Here is an 18,446-nt window from a genome sequence, read left to right as displayed (position 1 = left end):
ACATAAATCATTGTGAATCAGGACAGACAGTGGGAATAGCCTGCAGTGGTGGAAGCTAGCATTCACTGCATGTGTGCGGGGGGAAATTGCCTGGGAGCGAGATGCAGTATAGTCAGTCCACAGAGGTGTAGACTGGTGTAAGATAGCATCTGGCCCTCTACTTGACAGAAATAGTTGATACTAGACGTTGAATTCTTTGAATTATGCTAAACTATAGTTGAGATGTTGGCTGGTATATTTCAAGTTACCATCTTTGGATGTCACTAAATCAAATTTCTCAACAATAATCAACTATACATGTGAGAATATAAAGGGCACATGTCACTTAACTTCCATGCCAGTATCGCATAGTTTTTTGAACAAACATTACATATTTACATGCTTAGTTTTGAAACTCAAATGGATATAATTTAAGGTTTATCAAATCTTTTTACTTGGCCTATTAAATGTTTTATTCGTTGTAGTACTCTCTTCATTAAAAAAATGTGGGGCATATTAGTTTTGGGAGGTCACAACGAATAAGGAGAACATGAAACTAAGAAAAAAGAGTTAAAAACTTAAAATGACCATGTCACCCATACTTAATACCTTCGAAACGGGAAAATGGATGGTCATGGTGATGTTTCTGATAAATGCAGGAGAGCGGCTAGTTAAGAAACTATGCAAACAAGGAAACGAATTAATAACTTCACTTGCATGCCTTATTTTGATACAAGTTGGGGAAAACTATATTCCTTATAAAAATACGTGGCAGAAATTTTCAGCACATGTAACAGTAAGACAACAAGACCAGATAGCTCTCAAACATAAATATATCTTTTCATGCATATGGTGTTGTCTGCTTTGTTGCCTAAATTACAATGCCCACAGCCCTCATACTATATTCCCTGATATCGTAGTCCTTTATTTCATTCATACATGCATCACTATTAATATTGAGATAATCCATAAAATGTCATTGACAAGCGTCCAAGTCTCAGAAATGCCATCGACAAGTGTGAGTTCCAAGAAATGCCATTGTACAAATGATTTTGTCCCAAAAATGCCATCGCCGTTAGGGTTCTGTCCACCGTTAAGTTCTATAGGATGAACAGTGTATTTAACGGCGCGGAATGGATGGAACCCTAACGGCGATGGCATTTTTGGGACAAAATCGCTTGTACGATGGCATTTCTTGGAACTCACACTTGTCAATGGCATTTCTGGGACCTAGATGCTTGTCAATGGCATTTTATGGATTATCTCATTAATATTTGTCCTTCTGAGTGTTACTGGAGTGATCAAGACTCAAAGAGTCACTAACAAAATATTCTGCCATTCTATAACATGGTTCCCTCTCAAGTTTGCTGCTTGCTGTTGTTGCTTCCCCATATGACTAAAATTGTAATTCCAAAGCAGACACCAAATCCCAACCCAGCGAAGAGAAAAAGTAGAACATCTATGGGTTCCTTCTCGGAAGCATGTGTCATGATGTTTGGTTCAGTTGGATAACTACATTGTTTAGACAATGGAGGTCCGCAGAGCCCAATATTTCCCTCAAAAGAGGCATTGGAAAATGTCAAGAAGTGTGACGATTGTGGTATTCTTCCAGCCAACATATTATAGGACAAATTCAACGTTGCTAGGAAGTTCAATGATGGTAGCTCCTGTGGGATCTCACCAGAAAGCTTATTTGAGGAGAGGTCCAACGACTCAAGGTTGTTCAAGTTGCCAAACTGAGTTGGAATTGGCCCTGTAAGCATGTTATGAGACATGTTGAGTCCGTGAAGCAATGTAAGTTCCCCAATGTTTGAAGGGATGCTACCGTGGAATTCATTATTTGAGACATCAATGAGCACAAGTGATGTTAAGATCTTGGAAATTGTCATGTCATTGCCTTTGTATGTGACTGCAGCAGTAAACTGGTATGTCTGTCCATGGTAATACTGATTTTCCATGACAGAAGTTCCGTTATCAGAACTGTTCATCATGGACTTCAGCATCTTAAACCACTCTGCTGGCAACATGCCACTGAAGTTGTTTGATGCTATATCTGCAATCCTCAACTTTGTAAATTGACAGTTGTTAGTATCACCACTATAAGAAGGATCCAATATCTGCCCAATGAACCTGTTAGCCTTGAGGACCAGGACTTGAAGTTGAGGAAGTTTACTCATCCAACATGGGAAAGAGTCACTAATTTTATTGTTGCCAATGTCAAGGATCTCCAGATTCCTGCAAGCAACCAAAGATCTTGGTAGCTGTCCTTGAATCGAATTGCCGCTGAAAACTAATGCACTTAATGCACAACCTTCCTTGATATTACCAGGTAACTCGCCGGTAAGATGATTATCCTTTAGACTTAGCACCTGCAGTGCATCTGCATCCTCCATCAGACACGATGGTATTAAGCCAGTCAAATTGTTGTTAGAGAGATCAATGAGTTGTAAACTCTTAATCCCGTCACAGATCGATGGTGGAATGTTTCCAGATATGCTATTATTGGAGGCCTTGAAAAAGACAGTTTTTGTTAGGTAAGTAGAGAAATTGAGAGGCAGAGATGAGAACCGGTTGTTGGAGTAATCAAGGGTGACACTTCCTTCTTTTGGTATAGGTATTGCCCCTTCAATATTGTTGAAACTGAGATCGAAGAATTCAATGTAAACAGGAAGTAAAGGGTGAGATCCAATACTCGTAAACTTATTATGTGATAGGTTGAACAAGGCAAAGCCTTGGGTCGAGGTCTTCCATGCCCACTGAGGTATTGCTCCTTGGATTTGGTTATATGAAAGATCAAGAAAAGCAATCTCATGGAGATGCCGCAAGATGTTAGGGAAGCTAGATATACTGCATGATGCTAGTCGTAAAAAGCTAATACTGGGGTAGGGCACTACTGAAGAACTATTTTCACCATCCATCACAACTAGTTTATTATTTGAGAGATTCAGCACAGAAAGATTTTGCATTTTCGAGTATGAGGCTAGTTCCACTGTGCCGACAAAATTGTTTGAATGGAGCAGGAGGGATTGCAAATGAGTCAAATTTAAGATCTGTGGAGGTATCTCCCCTGAAAAGTGGCAATTGTACAGTGCCAATTTTGTCAGTTTTGTTAAGTTCCCTATGGAAGCTGGTATGGGTCCGGACAAGCCACAACTGAAGAACTTGAGAATAGTAAGAGAAGTCAGGTTTGAGATCCATGACGGCATGGATCCTACTAGCTCTAACCCAGAAACCTCTAGTAAAGATAAGGATTTCAGCTTACCAATGGAGGATGGCAGCACTCCAGAGAGACCACTAACTCCAAGATCCAGCTCCTTCAGAGATTTGAGGTTGCTGATAGAACTTGGAATTGTGCCTGAGAAGTTGGTTTTGCTGACAGATAAACTCTGTAAGTTACTGTCAGCAGAGAAATTAGGGAAATTTCCGGAGATCCCAAGATTTTTGGTGAGGTTAATAGTCGTTAGTTTCTCATGCTGCAAGATGATTGGAGGGAACACCCCTTCAAACATGTTATTTGAAAGCTGAAGAACAGTAAGGTTAGAGAGTGCAGCCAAGAACTCAGGAACTGGACCAGACAACTGATTGAAGTGGAGTTCTATCACTGAAAGTGATCGCAAGGACGAGAGTGACCGGCAAATGGGACCGGACAGTGAGCAGTATGGCATGCTAATGACCTGAAGATTTGGAGAGAACCTGGCCATGGCGTCGCACCACCGTTCGCCATTGCTGGACAAGTTCACCATGCCCAGCCGAAGCACTTCTAGCCGGGTGAGATTGGTGAGCAAGGTCTCCAAGCTTGGCACCCAGAGTTGTGAAATTTCGTCCGAGGAATAGTACATGACACTGTTCTCTTCGTCGTCGTCCATCTCGTCTTCACCGAATGCCGTCGACAGGTCAAGGTAGGAGAGTCTGGTGAGGCGGCCGATGCCGGCGGGTACCCGGCCGGCGAAGTTGGTGTCGGAGAGGTCAAGGTGGGTGAGCTCGGTGAGCTTCTCGAACCCGGTGGATGGGAGCTGGGACATGCTGAAATTGTTCCTGGAGATGTCAAGGTACTCCAGCGAGGTGAGGCCGAACAGCGCGGCGTCAAGGCTCTCGGCTTGCAGCTCCCGGCCGCGCAAGTCGAGGGAGGTGACACGGCCGTCGCCGCCGCCGCCGCAGCGGACGCCCTCCCAGCTGCAACAGTCTGTGCCGGCCGCCGCCCATGACCGGAACGCGGCGGAGTAGTCACCGACCGTGGCGTCAAAGGATCGCTTCAGCTGGAGCAGCGCCGAGGCCTGGCCTGGAAGGCACGGAACCGGCGCCGCCATGGGCTGGATATCAACGAGGAGGATTGGTAGCATGGCTAGCATAGCCGTGAGACGGTAAGCAGCTCTCATGGCTGGAGATTTGCTGGGTTTGTTTTCGATTACGTGCATACAAAACACAGGTATCTCTCATGTTTTTATTTACTATGTCTAGTTTAAAATATAGTTGTTTCGAATACATCCGCTTTAGTCTAACTTTTGAAACCTCATCATTATTTTAAGAAAAAAAAAGTCCATTTTACGCCCTTCAAACTTTTTTGCCGGAGCACTTAACCCCTGAACAGTTTCTCGGCTCATTTTACATCCCGAATTATTGAAAATGATTTACCTTAATCCTTAACGGTGCTTGTCTTTTACGTTTCTCTCTATATATAGGTTACATTTTGCAATGAAATTTGGTGGGACTGATATATGCATTATAACTTATCTCTCAACATTTTTTTTGGTATTTTTTAATAACTCTTTACATAGGTTGGAAGCAGTTGTTAGACAAATTTAAACAGAGAGGTTTAAAATCTCAAGCAAATAGCCATGAAATTTTTTGAAAATGTTTTAGAACTTTGATAATAGTATCATCTATGGGTCTACAAAATTTAAACTTAAAATATGACTCGCATAAAGAGAAACAACAAAGAGAAATGTAAGTAACATTACAACCATTTTAAATACTCTAGAGGGTAATAAGAGAAAAAAATAGTTTAGGGGTTAAGTGATATAATGAAATAGTTCGGAGAGTAAATTGGACCTTTTTCTTTTTTGAAAGACTTGAAACAAATACGAAAATATGTCTATATTTGTGTTGACAATGAACTTGTAAAATATCGTATTTTTATTGGGCTCTTGTTTTGTTAATGTAATTCTTAAAAATTAGTGGTGGCAGCTTGGAGATCGAAATGTCCATCTATTTGTCTACCCTATCTTAACTTTAGGGGATGCATAGGATACTGTGGGAGATATATATGGCACGAGTTGTGTCTTACGGTCTCAGTCGGTCGTCGGTATCAATAGTTGTTGATTGGGCTCGGTTAAATTATTGTTACTTGAAATTTTATATTTTATTTAAAGTAGAAGTAAAATGATGCATGCAAACATTATTTGTGGAGCTAGGAATATCAATTTTTTAAAATTTTGGATTCGAAGCTGGGTTAAACAGGGTTTTATATTATATCAGTGTTTGACTTGACTTGAAAAGGGTACAAAGAACAATTTGAGTGGTAGAGTGCCTACCCGTATCTGGTATCCATGTGGGCCGTGACTGCAGACTATTCCTTTCTGAAAGGATGTTACGCGGAAATGCCTGGATTTCTCTTTTCCTTGGTTTTGCGGGAATTATTCTTAAGACAATCATAGGGCATCCTAGCCGCGCATTATGTTTATAAGATACGGGAGAAAGTACATTTTACATCTTGAACTTCAGGCCAAACTGGCCATCCTAGTTTTTACTGTACATCCCTTAGCATACGTAAGATGGTTTTGCCTATAGTTAGTGCAATCAAATGAATTAATGTCCCATTGAAGGTGCAGGCAACAGAGGAAGACTGACTGACTGGGAAATAGGTTGAGGCGGCCAGGAAGTATTTTTTTAATAGGTATCGGAATAAAAAAACTAGATAAAAATGAAATCGAATATTCCGAATACAGATACGGAGCGAGTACGCAAGGAATATTTCCCAAAAATAAAAACCCCTTAAATTGGGCTTCCTAAATCAATCAAGAGATATCACTTGTTATTTTTCTAAAATAATAGGTCAACATTTTGGAAATTTTTAGGTGATTAGACAACCGTTTGTGAAAATCAATTTTCATAGTCCCATAAGAGACCACCCATAACCCTTTTCTTACTTAACATATCACCTATGAAGCTCTTGTTTTCTAAATTGGAGATGTTATTCATTTTATTTCACCTCTACGAAAAATTCTAATGTTTATTTTGCACTTCAAATAATTTGAAATAAAAAGGTCATATGTTATAAAACAGGCATCGAAATCATAACGGAAACCAAAAGCGAAAGAAATGCCATACGAGAACCAAACACGATGACGATATTGAGGCATGATATTAGTTAATGACGTTCAACCGAAACCTACATCCCGGGGTATTGATTATGGGCGTTCCTCCCCGATCCAGCATATTAGAGTGTATCAGAGTTACAACAATCCTTGGTCGGACGCTGCTGCAGCCGCTCTCCCTCGCTATGCTAAGTCGCCATGCGCGGTTACAATAGTTCCGCCCCTCTATTTAAGAGAGATCCTTAGATAGAATATGACTCTTACTCTATTCATGTACCTAGTACAACTCTAAATCCTAAACTGTAATCGACTTTATACATATATTAGACACAAACTCTAACATCATAAATACAAAGTAGGTCCTATATTAAAGTTGCAGAGCTCAGCTTACTGTACATCCCTTAGCGTATATCGGATGAAAAACAAGCTATATATCAAAGTTAATGATCTTGACGATATATATGATATCTTAGTTGACAACGGTTTCATTTTATATCGTATGCTGTCCGAATATGCTACAGAAGTTCTATGATATTTAAATATTTTGAACTTTCCAAATGACCTAAAACTAGCTCTATATCAAAATTATATATCTTGATGGGATTTTGGTTGATAACATTTTTTATTTGGAACCATTTACATTCCCACATATGTGTTAGAAGTTTACATGCAAAATTTTTAAAAATTTTGAAACGACTTTTGTGGGAGATAAACTCTATATCAAAGTTTTGGAGCCTAATGAAAATATGTATATTAGTGTTGACAATAAACTTGTAAAATATCGTAATTTAATTGGGCTTGTTAATGTAATTCTTAAAAATTAATGGTGGCAGCTTGGAGATCGAAATGTACATATATTTGTCTACCCTATCTAAGGGGATTCATAGGATATTGTGGGACATACGTACGAGCCGTGTCTTACGGTCTCAGTCGGTCATCGGTATCAATTGTTATTGATTGCTTGAAATTTTATATCTCATTTAAAATAAAAGCAAAACGATGCAATTAAATATTATTTGTGAAAGCTAGGAGTATCAAATTTTAAGATATCCTGGATTTGAAGCTGTGCTAAACAGGGTCTTTGTATTATATCAGTGTTTGACTTTGACTTGAAAAGGATACAAAGAACAATTTGAGTGGTAGAGTACCCATCCGTATCTGGTATCCTTGTGGACCGTGATTTCAGTCTATGCCTAACGCCTGGATTTTTCTTTCGATTTTGCTATATATTTGTCGCCCCAAAAATTTGACAGATGTAATTACAGTACAATCATAGTGTAATTACACTGTAACTTATATGTAATTGCACTGTAACTATAGTGTAACTTGTATGTAACTTTCAAAAATCTCTCCGTAACATGTTATTTCGGTAAAATGGAGGTCATGGAAATAAATTCTTTCACATATGTGTGTGCTATGATTTGTTTTCTTCCTCACCAAAACAAATCGTGTAATAGATCTAACGATTCAAAATTATGTGAAACTTACATATAAGTTACACTGTAGTTACATGCAAATTACAGTGTAATTACATATAAGTTACAGTGTAATTACACTACGATTGTACTATAATTACATCTGTCAAATTTTTAGGCAAAAATTTGTTGACAAATGTATAGGTAGTCCCTTTTTCTTTTCATTGGTTTCGAGGGAATAGTTCTTAAGATAATCTTAGGGCATCCTAGCCGCACATTTTATTTATAAGATATACGCGGAGAAAGTACATTTTACATCCTGAACTTCACGCCAAATTAACCATCCTAGTTTTGACTGTACATCCTATTAGTATTTTGTACATTCTATTGGTATTTGTTATGCACACAGATAAATTCACAAGCGCATGGATACTGCTGTAGCACTTTCCCTCATAGTATTCTAATGTTATCAGACACAAAAAAACACGTGTGTACTATCTACGAACGGGATTCTATCTAATAACAACAACTGATGATAAGTTTTACTAGAGAGGATTCTAATGATTCTAATTAGCTAGCTTACATTAGGAGTAAAACTTTGTCGTATGCTTTGGGCACCGGCTTTCCCGTAATATGTTAGGCTGAGTCCGGCCTTGAGTTCTATAATGTACCCGAATGTGGAGAGATGTAAAGGACAAACATGATTGTCAACACCTACCACCTACCTTACTTTTGTTAGAGCACACAACAAACGAAGGTAGCCGCTAACCTACACCACGCCTAAGCTATTGATTATTACTCACCTTACACAGGAACATTCTTCTTTATCCAGATCTAGTACTAGAGTACTTAATTATAAACTAAGCGACGAACACACACCGATGAGAATATAGCTCACTTAAGTAATTAAACTAATTAAATAACATAAAAGAATCTCGAACAATTACTTTATAAAAGAAAGCATCCATCGAGGTATAAGCGAGAAGAAATCCGATAATCCTGACGTTTCTCCGAAACTCCGTTGGAAGAACGTCGACACGCCCCGCACTCCTTTGTAAAATTCTCAAAGAAAACTATGATATTCAGAGCACTCCTTCTGGAGATTTCCCCTGCTCTCTTCACAATCCCATATACTAAAGTAAAGTCTAAATTTTAAATGTTAGTTGCACTCTACTTCGTTGTGCATTTTGCGAGTGAAGACCTCGTTTTATAGTGTGCTATGACGGTTGAGAAGAATGGGGCTCACTCCTCCACAACTATCATTGGGAGAGCTTCGGGAGCCTACACGTGTAAGGTGCAGACGAGGGGGGCCAGTGGCGGTTCGGTTGAACCCCTAGTTCGGTCAAACCGTGGGCCCCACCTCTCTCCACCGTCTTTCTCCAGTGGCTTATAGGTAAGTCCATATGGTGGTTGAGGATGGTTTAGCCCCACTTTAAGTCAGTTTTTACTATCGGGTGGCCCTCCAATCCTTGTGCTTAGGTGTATTTGGCTGGAGGTTCATTTTTGTCACATGACGGGTGTATTTTCTTCTTAAATTATCTATGTACGTATATTTACCGAAGCTAGTGAGAATGGTTAGTAATAAACCTCTACCACTAAGTTTTAATATTATATTTTATTTCTTTTTTCAGGAGTTAACGGTTAAAGTTTGTACTTAACAACTGCCAACACATCCCTTAGTGTTAACGACCAAATTTGGAATCTACATTGGATATATAGCCGATTGCTCAAAACCCTATCGATATCGGCTAGTATCGGCATCGGCTGAAACTACTCCATCGGCTTGTCAGCCAATCGGCTTATTGAACTACTATTTGCATATCTTGTCAGTTACAGAATCAAACTGACTGGCACGCCCGCACCTCACCAACCTTTGGATCTGCACTGGAGCTAAGCAGATATCCCATGCCTGTGTGTGTTTTTCACGTCAACACTTAGCATACGTAAGATGGTTTTGCCTATGCGACTCTTACGTGGCATTCTAGTTATAGTGAAATAAAGTGGATATCCCATTGGAGGTGCAGGCAACAGGGGAAGACTGACTGGGAAATAGGGTGAGGCGGCCTGGATGCATTTTTTTAACAGGTCTCAGAATAAAAAATCCTGGATAAAAAAATAGAATCGAATATTACCGAATACAAATACGGAGCGAATACACAGTACGCTAAGGGATGATATCTTAGTTGACAACCGTTTGATTTTATATCGTATATGTGACATAAGTTCTCTGATATTTGAATATTTTAAATTTTTCAAATGACCAAAAACTAGCTCTATATCAAAACTATAGATCTTAATGGGATATTGGTTGATAATATTTTTTATTTGAAACTATTTACAGTCCCCAAATATGTGTTAGACCTTTAAATGCAGAATTTTTAAAATTTTCAAAAGGCTTAGGTGGGAGATAATAAACTCTATATCAAAGTTTTGGAGCCTAACGAATTCTACAACTTAATTTGTAGTTTTTAGTTCTTGTTTTCCTCATTCAACTTTATTTAGAACTAGGAAGGTAGCCCGCGCACATGCGCGTGCACCTAATGAACATGGTCTTTAATTCCCATATGGAATTGACTACCTCATGGTTGTTTCACCGCTAAAATTCCTTGGTGCAACCCACATATTTGGTACGATCAGTATGATCTTCAACTGAGCACGTTTATATTTTCAAAATGTTGTCTATAAAAATTAACGCTAGAGTGGGTACACATTATGACATAAAAATTGATATCATTTAAAGAATTTTCTCTAATTTATTAGTGACTTCATATATCATGTATATAATTTTATCTCCTAAAAAGATCATTTATTGATGAAAGTACCAAAATCAAATTGTATAGGTAAATATCCCCATATACATGTTGAGAGAAATTAATTAAGTTGATACAAAGTTGTTAGGTGTCTAATGGAATATAAGTAATGGGTCTATCGGCTTTATTAAAAATTAAGATGGGATATTTTGATTAATAATGATGAATTTATTTTTTTATTTAGTGGAGGCCTCAAGATGGATGTGGGTCCGGAATATAATTTTTATGTTTGCATTTAAATATAGTCAATATGGATTATAAAGTATTGATTTCAATAAAAAATATAATAGTTCAAACAGATCATAAGTTGAATATATGATTTAAAGGTTATAATTATTTTATTTATAGTGTTACTATAGTGTTAGCAAGAGGGGAAAGAGAAGAAAAAGGACAGTGGGAGAGCTGGCTAGACTTGATATGTTGTGGTTTTTTTCCCCATGAGGATAATTTTAATTTCAGTTATCATAAAGATAACAATAAGAGAAAAGAAACAACGCACACCGCATGGGGATAGAGAGTGAGGGATGGTTTTCTTTAAAAAAAAGATTGATATAATGACGTAAAATAATGTGTTGGATGTTTAAGTCAAAACCGATAGTCACTTGTTTTGTTTTTTGCCATAATTATATATATATATTTTTTAACTTAATAGAGACCCATAGTGGCTTAGAAATATTTATAGGATGTTTGATTTATTTAAGTTTTTACCATTGCATAGGCGGGGAGGGAGGAAAAGGAGGTTTGGTATTTTTTTTAAATAAAAATCTAATAACAATCTAAATTGTATATCCATCGATTTAAGTCAAAACCAATGGTTAGATGTTTTGTTCTTAAAAATTTATAATTTTCACTAGTTTAAAAGTGTCACAGAGTGGTTTAGAAAGATTTATAAGGATGGTTAATGGGTTTTAACGCCGCATGGGAGCGCATAGGGAGTTTGGGATGTTTTTCCGTAAGAAAAAGATACATATAATAATCTAAAATAATATAAATCGATGGTAAAATTTTTTAGTATTTCTAGATTTTCTCTAATTTAAGACTGCTAGATTTAGATGTTTTGAAATATTTATACGATGTTTAATAGACTTATTAGGAGACACTAGATAAAGAGCGGAAGAGCTAGCTAGTAGGTTGATGGGCTTTCAGGCCCGTAATATTTTTAATCTTAATTATTATTATGGAGATAAAAAAAAAAAGAAACAGTGGGATCGTACGTACGTTGCTAGTACGTAAGCTGAGGAGGCATACGTGGACGGAGGGTGAGGGAGATTTTGTTAACGTGGGGATAAATCTATGGATAAAAATTAATGGGTCTATCAATTTAAATAAAAATCGATGGTCAAATTTTTCTATTTTATTAGAGTGGCATGTGGTAACTCGAGAGCGTTTATAGGATACCACATAGTGGCTTAGGAGTGTTTATAGGTAGTTTAATGGACTTTTAGTATATAATAGATGTCAAAAAGTGGTTTGTAGTGATGTTAATGTAAAAAAATAGTAGTGATGTTGATGTAAGAAGTGGTTTGTAGGTGAGATGATAAGGATGCAATGTGTGGAGAGTAAGGTTCGCTATGGCCGTAGGATCTCCACTTCTCTCTCACTGACAATGAACTTCACCTTAAGCCCAAAGGGAATAAATAATAACTTGGTGTATTCTCTTTTTTCCAATTCTAGTAAATCGTTTTTCATTTAAAAAATTCTTTTAAAGTTCATAAACTACATCTTCCAAGCCCTAATAACTTAGGTTGATCCCGTTTGATTTTCATATATATTTTAAAATTAAGATGCAGGCATATAGCCATGGTCCTTAAAATTGTATGTGGTTTCACCTAGATTCATAAACTTGAAAAATTGCACCTTTGGACCTCTAACGTGACATCATCATCATCTATGAACTTGCTAAATGTACCATTCGATCCCAATCCAAAATCCAGTGGAATGCTATGTGGACACTGACGTGGCATCACCATCAATCCCGCACCGACTGAAGAGTGGGGCCCACACACAAAATTTCTTTTTTTTCTTTCCTTTCCTTTTTCCTACTCATTTTTGTTTTTTCTCTTCTATCAACGAAAAATTGCACCTTTGGACCTCTAACGTGACATCATCATCATCTATGAACTTGCTAAATGTACCATTCGATCCCAATCCAAAATCCAGTGGAATGCTATGTGGACACTGACGTGGCATCACCATCAATCCTCCACCGACTGAAGAGTGGGGCCCACACACAAAATTTCTTTTTTTTTCTTTCCTTTTCTTTTTCCTACTCATTTTTATTTTTCTCTTCTATCAACGAGCTAGGGAAAATGTCCATGTCGACGGTGGTTGGCTCTAGCGAGCTCTACGAGATATAGCATCCGCGGCCAGAGGTTGGGTCCAGCGGACGAGTCGCTAATTCCACCTCGTCCATCACCTCCTCAAACCTGCCCTAGAGTACTCCCTCTTATTGTTCGTCGCTATCGGAGGCAACACTACTAGAAAAATTTGAGACGTTGGCCTTTTATTTTTCTAGACGACTATGACCATCGGAGCCAAATCTCCGCCTACGAAAATATAAATCGGATGGATTTTCGTCATCCGTATGCAAAAATCAATTTTTTCAGGGAGACCACTTAAGGGGTCCGCCTGCAAAAATAAGCCAGGCGGACCCCTTAAGTGGTTCGCCTGGAAAAAATGATTTTCGCAAGCGTTACCTTAAGAGCTCCGCCTGCCAAAACATCGAACCCATTAAAAGCGACAGCTAATCCACGAAAATGCTAAGTCCTCACCCATTCTCCCCACACTCTCAGCCTCTCCTCTCTCCCTCCCTCCCCTCTCCTCTCCCTTCCCCTCCGGTGCCTTATCTCTCCCTCTCCTCTCCCGGCGCGGCTACAGGTGGCGGCGGCGGCGGCTCCAGGTGGAGGAGCGCGGCGGTGCGGAGGGTGGAGGCGGCAGCCGGCTCCCCTCCCTCCCAAATCTAGCCGGAGGGGGGAGGGGGCAGCGCGGCGGTGCGGAGGGTCGAGTCGGCGGCGGAGGGCGGCGTTGGTGCGGAGGGTCGAAGCGGTGGCGGTGGCGGCTCCCCTCCCTCCAAGATTTGGCCGGAGGGGGGAGGGGGCAAGGAGGTGATGCGGAGTGTGAAGGCGGCGGCGACGCGGGCGAGGGCTGTGCGGACGAGGGGGCAACGGCAGCATCACGGACGTGTGGGCAACGGCGGTGGGGCTAACACGCATCCGTCGAGGGCGGGCGGCTTCCTTCCCCTCCCTCTCCCAGATCCGGCCCCTACAAGGAGAGGGGAGGGTGGTGGCGGCGGCAGAGACCTCTCTCCCTCCTAGATCCAGCCGGAGGGGGGAGCAGGGCTACGGCGGCGGCATGGAGGAGTTCGCCGGCGACGACAACATTATTTTTTTTAGTTTACATGTTGATGGATGTTAATTTGTAAGTTGGTGCTGTGGATTTGAATCCAATACTCTTGTATTGATTTATGAATGTTTTGTTAGTGATATGCCCCAGAGGCAATCATAGAGATGATTGTATCACATACTATGTTTACATATTTATCCGACATTGTTCCTTGAAATAGATAACTCATTATTGGTTAATGAATATGTGATTCTTTCATGAGACTCTTTATGTTATGTGTTACTATTTTTAAAGGATCCCTGATCAAATATCATATGTGGAACAAATATGTTTAGATGATCAGCACATGTATTAATTGATGATCATGTCTCATGGATCATGGTATAGAGATACTAAATTAATAATGTGGACACATGTTGTTGGATAGACCCAACATGAGACACTGCAAGAGCCATATGTGTTGTGTCATCAGTGATCTCATTGAGTGTTGGTGTAGAATCCTTCGACCTGAAATTATCATGGTTCTCAACATGTGTAGTAGCTTACTTAGGGACTGCTAAACGCTACTCCGTAATTGGGTAGTTATAAAAGTAGTTTTCGGGTATGCTATGAAACATGTAGTGGGATATAAATAATCAAGATGGGATTTGCCCCTCCTATGGAGAGATATCTCTGGGCCCCTCGACGTTGTAGATTATGGAAGTGCATGGCCATGCCAAAGGTGATGGAGGAGTCAATCACAACTTATATAATCTATCAACAGGTTCGAGTGAATGATTGAGCTATTAGAGGATGGCACATATCTAGCCTTGAGCTTAATCGATATCATGAGGCAAAGGGGTTCATACAAGTATACACTAGAGGTTCAGCCGATATGATCTTTATGTATGCCCGGTGGGTCAATACGTTCTGCTAGGGGCCGCTGTTGACGCATGGACTGAAAAGGAGTTTTTGAGTTACAGCCGAGTATATATGAACCTACAGGGTCGCACGCTTAATAGGCAGGAATAAGGGGATTGGATAGAGATCCAATATGAGATTAATTCGGATATGGATCCGAATAGGAGTCCTATGGGCCTTGGAGGCCCGAGTGATGGATCCTATATATTCGTAAGAGGTGTGACCAGCGGAGGTATTGCATCATGTGAGAAACCCTAGCCGTCACTTCCCTCCCCGAGCAAAACCCTAGCCGCGCGCGGGTGCTAGCACATCTGCGTGTGGCGTTCCGTCCCTGTACCTGTGGATACCGGTAGAGGCGCCGCTGGTTTGCGGTGCTAATCGGCGTGGGAGTACGGCGAGGAGAACGCACGAGGAGGAGAAGGACGAGCCGGTGCGATCGACTACTTCCTCTACATCGACGCGCGCTACTTCGCGAGAGTTTCTTCGACTTCTTAGCATCTTCTTCCGCTGCGCAGCACGTCGAGTGGTAACGATCTATGATCTAATACTTGCATGGTTCCTGGTTTACGCGATAGAAAATTTTGACTTATGCTATCGGAGCCTACGCGTATCCCAACATGTTTGTGATTTGAATCCATCTTGGGATGATTTATGGATGTTTGTGATTTGGGATTTGAAACCCTAGGGAGGGGGCGGGCTGGCAGTAATTTTTTTTTAGCGCAGGAGGTATTTTCGCAGGCGGGGCTATGTAGCGTCCGGGAAGATTGGAAGTTCCACCTGTGAAAATGATTTTCATAGGCGGTGCTTTGGTCCGTCTGTAAAAGTTAAGGATTTTTACAGGCGATTAGGTACAGGCGGAATGTTTGGCCGTCTGTGAAAACGTGTTTTGATCGCCTGCAAAACCCTTTTTCCTAGTAGTGCAAGAAGGGCAAAATTCTATTTTCTCCACTAGTTTCCATCTCCAATATTTGTCACCACCGTTGCTCATCTTGTAAAATTCGTCTGCATGCTAAACTTCACAAATGCCCTTTCTCCCTTCCATTACGTTCCGCTGCCAGAGCTCGCCGATGCCCCCATGCTGCTCCCGACTGATGACACAATGGCTCCTGCTGGCCAGCTTGGCTCTCACGCCACACTATCCTTCCTGTCCACCGTTCCCGTCAACCTGTGCAGCCCTGGGCCCTCTACTGGTTGGCTATCATGACCTCGTTGGCAGGAGCGGATCTACGCATTAGGCAGGTGGATCAACAGACTCTGCTACGATTCTGTCGTCCCACACCCTTTTGATCTCCTTACACTACTGGAGAAACCATCTTTGGTCGTGATGAGGGATGTTAGGTCTCGATCTTCCGATAGGTACTGATAAACAGTCGATTTGGGCGGAGTTGCGACACAACTCGATCCGGCTTCTGAACGAACACGCTACTGAGCCCTGCAACCGCAGCACCACGTCTCCTCAGGTTATCAACTGTGCCGAAATCCGGTTGACCTCGCCAAGAAGGCTAATCCCTGCATGCGAATCGAAGAACACAAGCAAGAACAAGATAGATTGCAACCAAATTGCATATAAATAATTAAGCACACGAATTTGGGGTTACACAAACCGATCTAGCGGCGAAACTGTTCTTGACAGAATAATCTAAACAAAACCCAACTCTAAACAATGACAGCTACTGAATTAATATGATTAGGGACGTCCTAGGGTTGCCCTACGGTGCACACCCCCTTGGGCTAAGCCCACGACACAATTACAAGGCCCAAAACTCAAAATCAGATTCGGACTGAATGAGATATGTTGCTTGTTTTGCAGATTCCCGACAGCTCGGTAAGAATTTTCACGTGGGACCAAAACCATCTGAAATTAGACTCCATAAGCTTTCCAACAAGTACTCATGGGCCCCGAAATTCCTTCTAAATCAGCGGCTAGGTCCGTTTGAAGTTGATGCTGTCAAGATACCCGAATCCGAATCCAAAACATGTAGAAATTTATCTCTTGTCTTCTATGGACCAAAAGTGACGTGGTGATAGGAAAGAAGACTTGGAGAAGACACACGAAAACACACGAAACTCATTGTATAGCAACGTTTGTTCAAATATATAATAAGTAAATCTAACATAGAATATATGCACCTTTGGTTGATGAATATATAAAGTAGTCATGGTCATATCCGAGCTAGTTATGTCCTCATCAGGTCGGTCGACCAAATTCCATAATAGTCCCGGTTGCAACAAAAACCGAGACTAAGGATTATCTTTAGTCCCGGTTAAAAGGTTAGAGCTACTTTTTGATCTTTAATCCCGGTTGGTAACTTTTTAGTCCCGGTTCAAAAAAAGGCAGGTGGTGCCAGACCCCTCTATTATCTTTAGTCTCACTAAAGATCTATTTCTAGGGAAAAAAGATCGGCATGCGCGGAGAGGACGAGGCGTGCGTGAAATTGAGGAGGAGGAGGCGCACGGGATAAGTTATATCTCATGTTCCCTCACCTTTATCTCTTCCTCCTCTCCTCACTCACCCCATCTTCCTCTGCCTCCTCCGGATCCGCCCCCTCCCCTCTCCTCCCCATTCTCAGGCGGACGGGTGGCGGCGGCGGAGGCAGCGGCCTCGCCCGGCGGCGGCAGGCGGCGGCCGGCGCGGAGGCCGTTGCGGCGGCAAGCGGTGGAGGCCAGGTATTTGAGCCGGGACTAAAGATAGTGATCTTTAGTCCCGGATTCTTACTCCCGGTTGGAAAACCAGGACTACAGGGGGTTACCAACCGGGAGTAAAAAGCATTTTCTCCACCAGTGTTGCCTCCTTATAGTAGTCTTGGGCCATTAAAATTAGGTATCACAAAGTGTGAACACCAAACATATTGAAGCCGTTATGCAAATGAACTATTAATTAATACGATATTTGTTGTGTTCAATTGCTCTTATCGAGTGAACATCTCTGTTCTCCGCCTCATCTATATTTTAAATCTTCGTTCTCCGTCTCATCTATACTTTAACCCTGCTATGCCGACAGGAAGAAGAGACATTTAACAAGTTTAGGTTCTAATTTAGAGGTTTATGGACCGTAATGAAACCCATGTACAAATTTAGCGAGCTTTAACAAATTTTGAAGTTTATGGGCACAGCTGCCCAGTGCCCCTCCTCATTGTGGCCAAGCTGCAGCCTTCTAAGGCTTGTCGCGCACTTGCGCGGCCGCACGACTAGCCGCTGATCAGCGCGCCCCCCATCGCGTAGCCCAAACAGGAAGTATGGAGAGGACTATGGAGCACCTGGAGAGAGGCTAGGAGATGGACAAAGTCATCATGAGCGTTCAAGTCAAGATGGAGATCCAACTCATATCAAGTTTAAGTCCACTTCAGGCTCCAGGAGTATTACACACTAAATTCATCGCCCAGGTTGTATTCTGACTCCGATTTCGATGTTCTACATATGCATGGAAAGCTAACGAGACCACCTTTCCAATGGATTTGGTCCTACATCAAAATTCCTTCCGAATCAACTGGAATCTTCGAATCAATATGGCATTCAGAATCTGTCCCGGTGTTGCGTCACCGTCTTTGGGCCCGTTGGGCCGTGTATCGTGTTGGAGTCTAATAGGGCCGCGTCCTTATCTTCTTTGATTCACACGCAGGGATTAGCCTTCTCGGTGAGATCAATCAGGTTTGGGCACAGTTGATAACCAAAAAAGACGTAGTGCT

At 41.2% G+C, this 18,446-nt stretch overlaps 1 protein-coding gene across 1 annotated transcript; it reads right to left on the bottom strand.

Moving 5' to 3' along the window:
* Nucleotides 1-794: 794 nt before the first annotated feature.
* On the bottom strand, nt 795-4,412 carry LOC107276166 (receptor-like protein 7). The gene has a single exon (XM_015763566.3). It carries the CDS (start codon nt 4,392-4,394, stop codon nt 1,338-1,340), a length of 3,057 nt encoding a protein of 1,018 aa, XP_015619052.1. The 5' UTR covers nt 4,395-4,412; the 3' UTR covers nt 795-1,337.
* Nucleotides 4,413-18,446: the final 14,034 nt, after the last annotated feature.

This window comes from Oryza sativa, chromosome 12 (genome assembly GCF_034140825.1).
Source record: "Oryza sativa Japonica Group chromosome 12, ASM3414082v1".
NCBI classification, from domain to species: domain Eukaryota; kingdom Viridiplantae; phylum Streptophyta; class Magnoliopsida; order Poales; family Poaceae; genus Oryza; species Oryza sativa.
This window is presented reverse-complemented; position numbering and strand designations above follow the sequence as displayed.

Excerpts from the sequence above, each read along its gene's own strand:
- LOC107276166 (XM_015763566.3), bottom strand. The coding sequence starts at position 4,394 with ATGCACGTAATCGAAAACAAACCCAGCAAATCTCCAGCCATGAGAGCT.